The sequence below is a fragment of the Priapulus caudatus genome, unplaced genomic scaffold (genome assembly GCF_000485595.1).
Source record: "Priapulus caudatus unplaced genomic scaffold, Priapulus_caudatus-5.0.1 Scaffold37, whole genome shotgun sequence".
In the NCBI taxonomy this organism is placed as follows: Eukaryota; Metazoa; Priapulida; class Priapulimorpha; order Priapulimorphida; family Priapulidae; genus Priapulus; species Priapulus caudatus.
This window is the reverse complement of record NW_014577098.1, coordinates 678,909-690,998: the sequence shown is the minus strand read 5'-3', so window position 1 is coordinate 690,998 and position 12,090 is coordinate 678,909. Positions and strand designations below refer to the sequence as shown.

The window sequence follows — 12,090 nt, the reverse complement described above, 5'->3', positions numbered from 1 at the left end:
TATTCCATAAAATTAACCGTTTAAACCGGGTCAATGTGACCGTCACTAAATTAGTTTAAATCATTTTACAAATCAATGACAGCTAAATTGATATTTTTCTCGAGAAATCGGGTCCATAAGTCAGTTATGTGGCGAAAAGTTACTCAAAAACCATTAGTTCATGTCTAAAAATACTATTTCAAAGTGCTGGGAAATCGCACCTGGAGCCATTAAATTTTCAAAAATTTTCTAGGGGAGGGCGCCCAGACCCCCCCCCCGTAGGTGCTTCGTGTTTAGCGGCGTTAGCGCGGGCGGCTTTGCCGCCATATCCTATGTTTCTATAGTATGAAAGTCCACAGCTGTAGCACTAAGAACCCCCCCCCCCTGTCCCACACACACACACACACACACACTTTTTAGCTGGCTAAGCCCCTGCATATTATAGTATCAGAAGTAAGATAATATAGGATATCCTATAGGACCCTATATTATCTTACTCCTGATAGTATCCGTAGGCCAGTATATAGTATTATAGTAAAGCTATCTAAAAGATGGGTGTCAGATGTTTGAGCAGGGGCGCAATTTCAGTGTTCGCCATAGGCGCTATTCTCCGTAGGTGCGTCCCTGCTCTCACATAATCAGTAGGGGCATAATAAACGTTGACAAACTTGATACAGGCCGCGTAGCCAGGGGGGGTTCGGGGGGTTCGAAGGAACCCCCCCCCCGAGCCCCCTCAAGCCAAAAAAATTGTTTTTTGAAAATTTGCAAGAATTTCACCTCAGGTCGCTCCATTTTAGTGTAATAATTGCAAAATCTCCATCGTGCGGGAGGGTGAACAGTGAACACCCCCCCTCCACACCTCCCCCCGCTCTGTCGCTTGGCTCCGCTCGCCTGGTCGCTTCGCGCCCGGAGCAGGGGCGTGTCCAGGGAGTCCGGACCCCCCTTGCTCGCGCAGAAAACGCATCTGAGGGGGTGTAATTTAAAAAATGTCTGGAGCTTCCAGACCCCCCCTTCGCGTGCTCGCAACTTTGGGTTACGGTTAGACCCCCCCTGGTACAAATCCTGTACACGCCCCTGCCGAGCAAATTGCCAACATTGAAAAACGAACGCCCCCCCCCAATACAAAGCTGGCTACGGGCCTGCTTGATATATAGATATAATTCTGTTGAAATTTATATACATGTAGAGGACACGCCCCGAGGTCCCGAGGAGTAGGATGATATAGAAAATTATCAGTTATTACATGATCATTTTATAAATTATAAGGCAGCAAATTAAACCTCATTGAAACGTGGGATATATGGAGCAGTTGGTTATGCATATGCTGTCTGCATAGAGAAATTACATTTTGCGGAAGTTACATCTTTAAAATAGAGAGGACATACTGATCAGGAATAGTTACATGTGGGGTCGTTCAGGAAACCTAAGGGCCAGGTGAACCTATAAGCATTTTTGTTTGCTGTTGATCAACGCTATGGTGTCGCGCATCAGAAATGGTGTATGGTAATAATAGACACAAATACCCTAGGATGTACGTGAATATAACATGATAACACATTTAGTATTTTTTCGTGTTTTGTATTTTCAAAAATATCAATGTTTTAATACAATTATAATTTACAAGCACTCTGTTTTCTGGTAACCAAGGTAACCTGAGTATTAATAAAACAGTCGCTAATTGCCTTTCTATCAAAACAACCCCATTTAGCATATTTAGTCAGGTTAGAAATAGGGAAAATTATCTCTACACAACCAGTAACTACTAGAAGATGTTACTTGTAAAACAACTGCACTAAATGTGTTTATATAAAATCCTCATTACTGGTACAAGAACATTGTCGTATGTACAAAAGTTGACCTATATGAAGAAAGGTTCTGTTGGATGCAGCAAATGCAGCAAAAACGTTGCACTCACCCCAAATTTACGAGTCACGCAAAACTAACAAATCTCTGATGTGTGACACAAAGAGGGCTCGGACACTTTTTCTGACAACATGTACGTTAACCAACATACATGCATGTGTCAAAACTTACATAAAAAACAACAACATGCAGTTAACTAAAATTTCGCATAGCTATGGTACATGATTAGTAAAAAGGGTTACCTAGTAAGCATTACGGAAAAAGGTCTGGCACTTTACACAAATAATATGGTCCACAAAATAGCTAGTAAACTCTTTAATAGCTCTGTACATGTATAAACAAATTCTGTGGTTTCTGGTGCACAAACCACTTTCATAACAAAATTTGATTCATAGAATTTTCTCAACATCATTTCACCATTCCGCTCCGTAAAAATAGCTTATCGTTGATCACTACAGCTTCACATTCAACTCTCGCTTCCTCCTCGGTATAAATTCAAACTACAATCACAGCATGTTTTTTTATTATAGTCACAATGAATGTCGGCATGCTAGTCAGACCGAAGGACCAGCTACCAGCCTGTGTTCTCTGCCAGCCCGTGGCCCCTGCCAGCCTGTGCCCTCTGCCAGCCTGTGTTCTCTGCCAGCCTGTGCCCTCTGCCAGCCTGTGTCCTCTGCCAGCCCGTGGCCCCTGCCAGCCTGTGCCCCCTTGCCAGTCTGTGCCCCTTGCTAGCCTATGCCCTCTGCCAGCCTGTTCCCCCTGCCAGACTGTGCCCCCTACCAGCCTGCACCCCCTGCCAGCTGCACACCAGCACTGACAGGCGGCATTGGCAACTTCCTCCATAGCAAAAAAATCCTTCAAAAGTTCACTGGTCGCCCGTGAAAGACTTGGGAAACTCAACTGGTGATAACACGAGGAAAACCATCAGCCGTGATCTCGATGCCAATATCATAATAAAAATATATGCGTGCGCACGCACACGCACACACACCACACATACATACACACACATATCACTTCTGCATCGTCCACGTTGCAAAGTCTGATGCGCCTGCATTCACTAGTGGTGTCCACTTGTTCAAAAGATATAGATGGCGCTTTCAGACGACTAATGGCACGGCTTTAATGGTGATACCACTTAGTTGCTAAGCGGTGCTCAAGCAAAAACGTGCCGAGTAAAACATCCGGGTTTCTTGTTATAATGTAACACCTCTCGGTAGTTCAGCCGGCCCAAGTTACGAAAACAGCATACGTGGAAATTAGTGAAACTGGAACTGGAAGCACTGCATGACACATCACATATGGAAGCATATCTCGTGGCATACGCGCGCATCCTATACTGTGTACTAATGGAAGCCACCGTGCTTAGCTGCCAACCAGCAGACTCATGGAAGAATTATCGCAAGCTCTTTGATCTGCTCGAAAAACTGCCTTCAAATCGCTCCCAGAATAGTAATGACCATAAACAGGTAGGTGGCGCCACCTACAAACGCTCGATTATGATGTCTCCTTCGTTGTCTTCGTCCGATTCTGTCGAGGGAACCGCCGGGACGGTGGGGTTGGCCATAGTGAAAAATGCCATCTTCTCTCTAAAGTGGTACAACAGACGCAGACGTTAGACAAAAACAAGGTGTTACGCATAAACGAAAAAGCAAAAAAAGTAAATGGAGGAGAAGAGCACAATTAAAATATCAATCAAAGCCTACAAATAGAACCTTCAGGATTGTCTTTCCTCACATATATTAAAATTCATACATTAAGCAACAGTTAATATAGTAAATTCAAAGGAATATAAATTAACAATCCATTAATTCAAGCTAATCACGCCTCTCTTTGATATTGCTTCCAAGTCGATCAAGATATATCAATTTATATGCGTTTTTAAACGTGTGCCCACCGACTTGCCGCCCCAGCAACACTTAAAATGCGCCCATTATAGCAATAATTGGCTACGGATACGTGCATATCAATCAAAGCAAACAGGTTGATTTAATACGAGTTTCCGCTGCGATATCTATGAATGAAATGCACTGCACACCTGAACAGCTGTGGATCGGGCTCATTTCTCGCACTCTGTCGCAACTTCGTGATCTCTCTCGTCCGTTTCCGTAGCATCTTCGCCGCTCGCTTCTCGGCATCCGTCTTCGGTACCTGACAGGAGATAAGAAAGCATTCATTCCACTGCAACACCGTGGCAACAATATCGGATAATCATGTGTCTTCTACATGTCAGCGAAGCTTACTGCTCTGCTCTTGATGGCACACATTTTCATAGACAAGAGACGCTGCTTAATTACTAAGAAAAGCACACATCAGATTCTTTCGACTGTGATAGGAATATTTATAAACGTACTTGACTAGTGGCGGCATCTGCCAGCAGATTCTGCCACTGTTCATTTTCTGACAGCCACGATGGCGTCTCTTCACCTGAAACGATAGATGTACACGTGAATGCTTTGTTAAATCAATCCATTTACATTAGCAATCATCTCCTTGATATAATCGGTTATATAGAACGTAACACATCAACACACGCATGCACGCACATGCCCGCGCGCACGCACGGCACACACGCACGCACGCACACACACATACAGAGAGGGAGGAAGAGAGAGAGTGAGATACACACACGCACGCACGCACGCACGAACGCACGCACACGCACACACACACACACACAAACACACTTGAACCTCGCCCCCTTCTGCCTCATGCACAACCCGCGACGTCGTTTACCTCTTTCCCTGGCGCCCTCTAGTATGTGCTTGAGCTTGTGCAGCCGCGTGATCTCCTCGTTCATCACCTCCAGCTTGTTCTTCGACGCCTGAAGGTCGAGCTCAAGGTCGAGCGACGTGCGCATGCTACGTCGCTCGCTGCGCTTCACGCGGGGCGCCACCGTCGGCGTGCGCCGCCGCCGCAGGCTGCGTCGCTCGACGGCGTTACGCTGGAACGTGCTGCGCCGGTAGAGCGGCATTGAGCTGTCGCTGTCGCTGCGGTTCAGCTGAGGGAGGCGCGAAGGAGAAGACAGCAATTAGATAGCTGTATTGATAGCAAAAATTATCTGACATATGAATTGAGATAAGAGATATATTAATTTCAGATTTTTTTTATTTTTTTTATTTGTTATGGATAGATTATAGATGGAATTTTGTGAGAGATATTATAGCTCATCTCGCTGTAGTTTTAGCATATTATTTTCTTTGCATAGGACAATCGACTTTCACGAATTAACTTAATCCTTTAACTATACTGCACAGCTATGTTTGCACCCGGCGAGGCACAGACAAATCCAACGTCTGAGGTGGAATGTGATCACGACGTGCGGATAACTCGGCGGATGTCGAGCCCACTCACCCGGCAGATGTACTGCGACGGCGGACCCGCGGCCGGCGAGAAGGTCTGCGAGCGCTTGATGCTGCTGCCCTTGATGACGGGCACCGCCTGCTGCTGCTGCCGCGGCGCGTGCTCACGCACCACGAAGTTACACTCTGTGTTCGTTTCCTGCGATTATAACATAATGCATGTAGACTATATGCCTTATATGTCACTATAGGCCCTATATGTCGCTAAAGGCCATATTTGTCACTACACGCCCTATATGTCGCTACAGGTCCAATATGTTACTATAGGCCCTATTTGTCGGTATAGAATATGTACATGTATTACCGGACTATATCAGTTCCTAAGGGAATAAACTTAAAGGTAGATCCAGGCGTGGTTTAGCAGGGGGTTGCAACCCATAATGGAGGGGATAGACTGATCTCCATATTATAGACTGATTTTGCATGCATGTAATATATTATGTACTTTATTTCTATATTTAGCTTTATTTTTCTGTTCGTATTTTTAATTTGGAATGTAGATGAAAATGACCGTAATGAAATGACCGTAATGAATTCCAAACCATACGTGGCTTACAATTCAATACAAGTCCAATAAAAATATCATAACCAGGGTCTACGAAGTGGTACATCATGATCAGACGCACCTTGTCTGCTGTTCTGATTTTCAGGGTCTCGTATTGGCCTTCGTAATCCACCTCTTCCTCCTCCTCCTCTCTCCCATTCTCCTGTTCACACTCCAGCGTGCTTTCTCCACCTGCTGCACCCTCCTCCTCCTCATCAAAAGACATAATGGCATCCGCCGTATCCTCCTCATCTTCCTCCTCCTCACCATCTTCCTCGTCATTGTCAGGAAAACCGACCCCCTTCATCGTATCTTGTGACATGTCCATCTCCGACTCTACATGCGGGAGTAGGAAATTTGGAAAATTATTCGCGTGAACTATTTGCTTCGAACGTTCCCTATTGTCAACTAAGACACATGCATATCATGAATAAACAATGGCGCTATCATTACTTATAAAAAATATCACACATCTAAATATCATATAAATATTTTTAAATTTTAAAAACAATCTTAGTAATCACCACATCAATCACCATCATCAAAAGTGATAAATACGGCAATCATCGCAAACAAAGGGAACTGCACTCGATTGTTGCGTTTGCGATCCGTTACCTTGGTTACGCGTCAGAGTTGACGCCTGCGAAGAGATGATGGTCGACTCGTCGCTCGACTCTTCCTTCAGAGCTCCGAGGAATGCCGCGTTTGTCTGCTCTTGCGCGAGATTCACAGCAGCAGACGTCTGATCAAAATGCCTGAAGCCACAACGCATTCATTCACTCATCCACGTCGACCACATCAATGTCCAACATGTAACTAGATTTAAGCCCTGCTATCTCTGCATATGTGAGATTGCCTCGCAGGTACGCTTCTGTGCCCTCACACGCTGTTCTCATTCCACCATCCTAGACTAAGCAGCACAAAAGATCCTTCATTCACACTGCTGCCAAGGTCTGGAGCACGCACGACAACAAGGCCACTTCAAAAATAGAGTGAACCATATCCTAAACAGTCGTTGATAATCATTACCTGAAGGGAAATGTTGCTCAGTGATCCTTGATATCAAGACAACACGAGAATTCATTGTCGTGAGTACTAAGTCTACATGTAGTGCCATACTGTTCTTTTACTCACAACACGTGTTGCTAACCACCTGTACTTATCCCACTCATAGCCAAGGGAACAACTTGAGACGAGCGAAAATATCAGGTAAAGTCAGTTCGCTCCGCCGACAACAAGGTTTAAACTATTTTCGCGATAAAAGCCCGTAGGGCTATTGTCAGAAACACCATAGCTCTACAATAATGACTACTGTTATTATAACAAACAAGAAAAGTCACAACTAAGACTAACGACACCACTAAAATGTTGTCACAATGGCCCCCTGGGAAGCAAACCCAGTCAGACCATATACTGTAGTGCCGACGCGCACGTCTTTTTGTGATATTTAAACACAAGAACAATGAGTAGGTGGTAAGGTAAGACGGCATGCTGTGACGCTAACCTTCTTCGAGGCCTCATGAGAGCTTGCTGCTGTTCTCTTAACTCTGCGTGCAACCGCCCAAGCATGTCATCCTTGGCCTTCAACGTGTCATCCTCCTCACCCTGTTCCTTCACTTTCTCATCTTCCTCCTCCCCCTCCACCTCCTCTTCGGCCAGTCGCTCAGGCTGAAAATAATCACACATATTCACAGCATATGTAATCTATAAAATACCTCACTCACTGCTGCCACAGTGCATCGCGCGAACTGCTTCAAGTTTCTATTTCTTTCGAGAGCTCTCCCAAACTCTGTCATGCATGCTTCAATGTCATGGGAGTTTGCAGTCAAGCCATAATTACATGAGTATCCATTATTGATACTACTATGCCATGAAAACGGAGCACAGTACAATCACGTGAAGCCTAGTGCCATGAATCAAGTGCCACAAGGCAAAACAATAAAAAGAACGATAATATCTGTAGAGTAACAATTAAAGATTCAGAGGAACAGAAAAAGATTCTGGTCCTAAACAAAAGCCAATTAGCACGGCAACGTGGGCTTGGCATGTCACTGTTTTTTGTCATGTTTTTGTGTCGCCGTGTTCACTTGTTATATACTGTGGCCCCACCATCTCACCTGCTCGCTCAAGTCTCCAATGCTGTCACAGAGGGGGGCTAGGCCTTTCACATCCATCGGCATTATACTCATGTTGAGAACATTGTACCACTGCGTACGTGGCGAATCTGCACTGAAGTCAGCTAGGCTGATCTGTGCACAGCCCTGAATGCGAAAAATGCCATGATTATACCACAAATAACATAACGAATTAGGTCTACCTATGCAGTGCTCCACTCCACAACAGAACAACCTATAGTGGAGCAAAGGACTACACATGCAGAGCTAGATAATACGGGGAAGAATAGTAAGGTAATAATGCCTGATTATCTTGCTTCGGATTATATCGCTAATTATCTTGCTGTGTGATTACAGTGCAGACCTTGATACTCCTGTAATAGGAACTGGTCTAGAGTGACGGTTCTACTTCGCAACGACTGTACTATAATTTCTATTTACTTCGTCTGCTGCAGCTATTTGCAGCGAGCGAACATCGTATAAGTGTAACCAACTTGCATCGATAGATGGCAGCACACGTTCACCACGTATGTATGCATACTGGGCGCGAGAGAGCGTACTGCTATATATAGACACGGACATGCCATTTAAATCCACACGCGCCAGACCCGTAGTGAATCTTCCTCGAGAAATGCCAGAGTGGGAGGGGGCATATCGTTAGATATCGCTGCGTGCGACGTCATAATTAGTTTAGCATTTCCCATATTACATAAGCAGTCGCTTCCTGTCTTCGGAATCAACAACTGATCTGCGGAACCGATAAAAACTGCACACCCGGAGGATTCCGCGGGATAAAAATTCGCTCAGTATTTAAGACACGTGCCCACCAGATGGCAGTGATCATGCAGTGGGCCACCGTGTCTCAGCTTTACCCGTTATCCTCGTACGCATCAGCTCGGTTAGCTTTCAATCTGGAGAAACCGCTACCGGACTATTTGTGATTGCAGAGGTTGCAGTTGTTGCTGTCTCTTCATTGAGCACGTTCAGGGACCACACACCCTATCTCTCTCCCCCTCTCCCCTTCATCCTCCCTCTGCCTCCCTAACACATGATAAACCACACTTACAACATGCTCGTCTTCAATGAGTGCATTCACCGACCATACACTTTCTCTTCCCCCATCTCCTCTCATTCCATTTCATCTTCTCTCCCTTTCCCCTCTCTCTCCTTCGCTAACATGACAGACGACACTTACCACAGCCTCCTCTTCCTTGAGCTTGTTCACCGACCCCCTTCTCCTTCTTTTTTTTCTCCCCCTCTCTCCCCCTCCCTAACACGACAGAAGACACTTACGACAGCTTCCTCTTCCTTGAGCTCGTTCACCGACCACACGCCGAGCTGCAGGGTCTTCGTGTAGACCTTTGCGAGCGGCATGGAGAAGTTGAACACCTGGTTGAAGGTGGGCGCGGAGAGGTCGGGCTGGCACGGCGTGCGCGCGCTCGCCGGCTGCTGGCCTGGCGTGAACGGCAGCAGCATCACCTTCACGTACCTGCGCAACGTAGAGTGACACGTGTGAGGTGTCATCACACATAACCGTGTGGGGGGGTCACAGGGGTGTAGGTGTCACAGGGTTGTCACAGGGTTGGGGGTGTCACAGGGGTGGGGGGTGTCACAGGGTTGATACAGGGGTGGGGTGTCACAGGGTTGTCACAGGGGTGGGTGTGTCACAGGGGTGGGTGTGTCACAGGGGTGGGTGTGTCACAGGCAGATGACATACATGAGACATGCGAGGCGGCAGACCACTCTCACTCGAGACGGACGACTTACATTCAAGACACGCGAGGCAGACGACTCACACTCAAGACACACGGGGGAGACGACTTACACTCGAGACACGTGAGGCAAGCAACTTACACTCGATACACACAAGGCAGGCGACTTACACTCGAAACACGCGAGGCAAACTTACACTTGAGGCACGTGATGCAAGCGACTTACACTTGAGACACGTGAGGCAAGCGACTTACACTCAAGACACACGAGGCAAACTTACAATTGAGACACGCGCCAGACTTACACTTCGCAGTTCTCGGCGACGGCGAGACCAGAGAGGTTGCGCGCCTGCTCGATTCCCACCAGCAGGTGGCTCTGCTGCTGCGCATACTCGAGGCTGATTTCCAGCTGCGCACAGTCTAGGCTGAAGTAGTCCTCGAGCTCATCAGTCCTGCAGCACATACACACACACACGGACACATTAACCACCGTGAAGCAGCACATACATACGTACTGACATGCATTTGCTATCACTGCGCGTGTAGATACGACTTCTTATTCATTGTTCCCATTCAAAGTTAGGCTGAATACCGGTCCGCTATAAGCACACCCCCATTCCCATCATGAAAGATAGATTGCGACGACTTGCATTACTGACTAGTAGTAGCTACTAGTAGGTTAGCTAAACAATGGTAGCTGTGTTTCGTCCGTCTGAATATTAGCTGCAAGGTTAGCTTATTTTAGATAACGGCTGGCTGTATGACATACTGGTTTATTCTAAATAAATGAGCAAGGGAATCTATTACATATCATGGCACTACCATGTTCACCTCTCAATGCTGAGGTAAAACAAATACGTCAAGGAAACATACCTTCTTGTATCTAACAAGCGATTTATAAACACAGATAAAGACCACGCCCTTGGACAGAATAACCCTCCCAGCCTGGTAAAAATGCCAGACCGAACTAGCCAATCAGCCCTGCGATAAGGACATTCTAAAATCCCTGCTTAGTAACAAAGTGCCACAAAGTTGACAATTTGGCGTCAAAAAAACATTTGTAAACCCGTGAAGCTTGATCGACCGACCAACAACATCAAAGCAAGGATGGATTCTCTCGCTCAGATACAGAACAATACAGAACAGAGTGACCGGTGGCCGACGTACCGTTTGTTCGACGCCTCGAACACGCCGCTGTCTCCGGCCATTGACTCGTCGCTGACCGCCGCCGACACGCTGCCTCGCGTGTTGCGCGTGCTGCCCCCTCGGCCGTCGTCTGTCAGGCTCTCGCTGATCGGACTCAGTGGCGGGTTGCTAAGCACCTCGCTTCCCGAGTCGTACGTCGAGCGCGAGCGTGCGCCGCCCTCCGCCGCGTCCGCCACCGCCGCCGCCGCCGCCGTCATCGTCGTCGTCGTCGTGGCAACGATCAGCGGCCGCACGCGCGTGCCGACGTCGGCAAGATGCAGCTCCTGCCCGCCGAGCCGCAGGTCGAGCAGACGGCCGTCGCTACCGGCGACCCCGTTGCCGCCGGCGACGAGCTGCATCTCATCGAGGTTCGCTGCCGCCGCCGCCGCCGCAGCTGCGTCGTCAAAGTTTGTGGCGCCGCCACTAGGGGACGCACGTCGCTGCTGGTGCTGCGCGTAGCTGGGCGGCGGGCCGGCCTCGTACGGCGATGCCGGCGGCGAGATGGACGAGAGCGAGGAGCGCGGCGAGAGCCGGACGGGGGGGTCGGGCGCCGGGGCGTCCTGCTCGAGGATCGGCAGGATGGCCGGGAGCCGGGAGTCGCGCAGCAGCAGCTTCTCGACGCGGCGGTGCAGGTCCTGCAGCGAGTCGCCGAGCGACGACGCCGACGACGACGGCGGCGGCGCCCCCTGCTGGTAGATGTCGGTGTAGCTGAGCGAGTTGAGCGAGCCCTTGCTGCTCGTCGACAGTGAGCCGGAGGTGCTGAGGCTCCCCCTGCTGGAACTCGACGAAGATATTGAGAGAGTGCTGATCGAGAGACTCTTCAGGCGACTCTCCAGCTGAGTCATCATCTTGGTGGCGCCATCGAGCTGCAGGAACAGAGATGAGCGGTCCTCCTGCATCTGGATTCTGAAGTAGAAACGAGGGTGGTCTTATCAGCCAGGCAATCTAGAGAGAACATTAGGCTAAGACTTCTTAGGGCTAGTAGCTTAATCCTACTTGTTTTGTGATATGTCCATATAACCGTAGCAAGTGAAATATGGCTAGCCTGGATTTACCTACATATGAGCTACAGATGTCGCAGTCCAACTAGTCGTACTTACCTGTCACCCATGGCTAGCTGTACATACCTATTAGCTATGGCTACACACCTGCCTGTCAGCTATGGCTAGCTACACACCTGCCTGTCAACTATGGCTAGCTGCACACCTGCCTGTCAACTATGGCTAGCTGCACACCTACCTGTCAGCTATGGCTAGTTGTATATACCTGTCAGCTATGGCTAGTTGTATATACCTGTCTGTTATGGCTAGTTGTATATACCTGTCTGCTAT

At 47.9% G+C, this 12,090-nt stretch overlaps 1 protein-coding gene across 1 annotated transcript in view; it reads right to left on the bottom strand.

Annotated features, from left to right (window-relative positions):
• Window positions 1-1,541: 1,541 nt before the first annotated feature.
• Window positions 1,542-12,090, bottom strand: part of LOC106818714 (protein kibra-like) — a 48,630-nt gene continuing 38,081 nt past the window's right edge. Inside the window, exons 10-22 of the mRNA XM_014823392.1 lie at window positions 11,014-11,665; window positions 10,742-10,971; window positions 9,880-10,026; window positions 9,156-9,351; window positions 7,866-8,009; window positions 7,253-7,416; window positions 6,364-6,503; window positions 5,831-6,084; window positions 5,197-5,343; window positions 4,579-4,843; window positions 4,196-4,269; window positions 3,881-3,993; window positions 1,542-3,431 (exon numbers count right to left, since the gene is read on the bottom strand). Of these exons, the coding sequence (XP_014678878.1) occupies window positions 3,326-3,431; window positions 3,881-3,993; window positions 4,196-4,269; window positions 4,579-4,843; window positions 5,197-5,343; window positions 5,831-6,084; window positions 6,364-6,503; window positions 7,253-7,416; window positions 7,866-8,009; window positions 9,156-9,351; window positions 9,880-10,026; window positions 10,742-10,971; window positions 11,014-11,665 (2,632 nt within the window). The 3' untranslated portion in view covers window positions 1,542-3,325. The remainder of the gene's footprint in view (window positions 3,432-3,880; window positions 3,994-4,195; window positions 4,270-4,578; window positions 4,844-5,196; window positions 5,344-5,830; window positions 6,085-6,363; window positions 6,504-7,252; window positions 7,417-7,865; window positions 8,010-9,155; window positions 9,352-9,879; window positions 10,027-10,741; window positions 10,972-11,013; window positions 11,666-12,090) is intronic.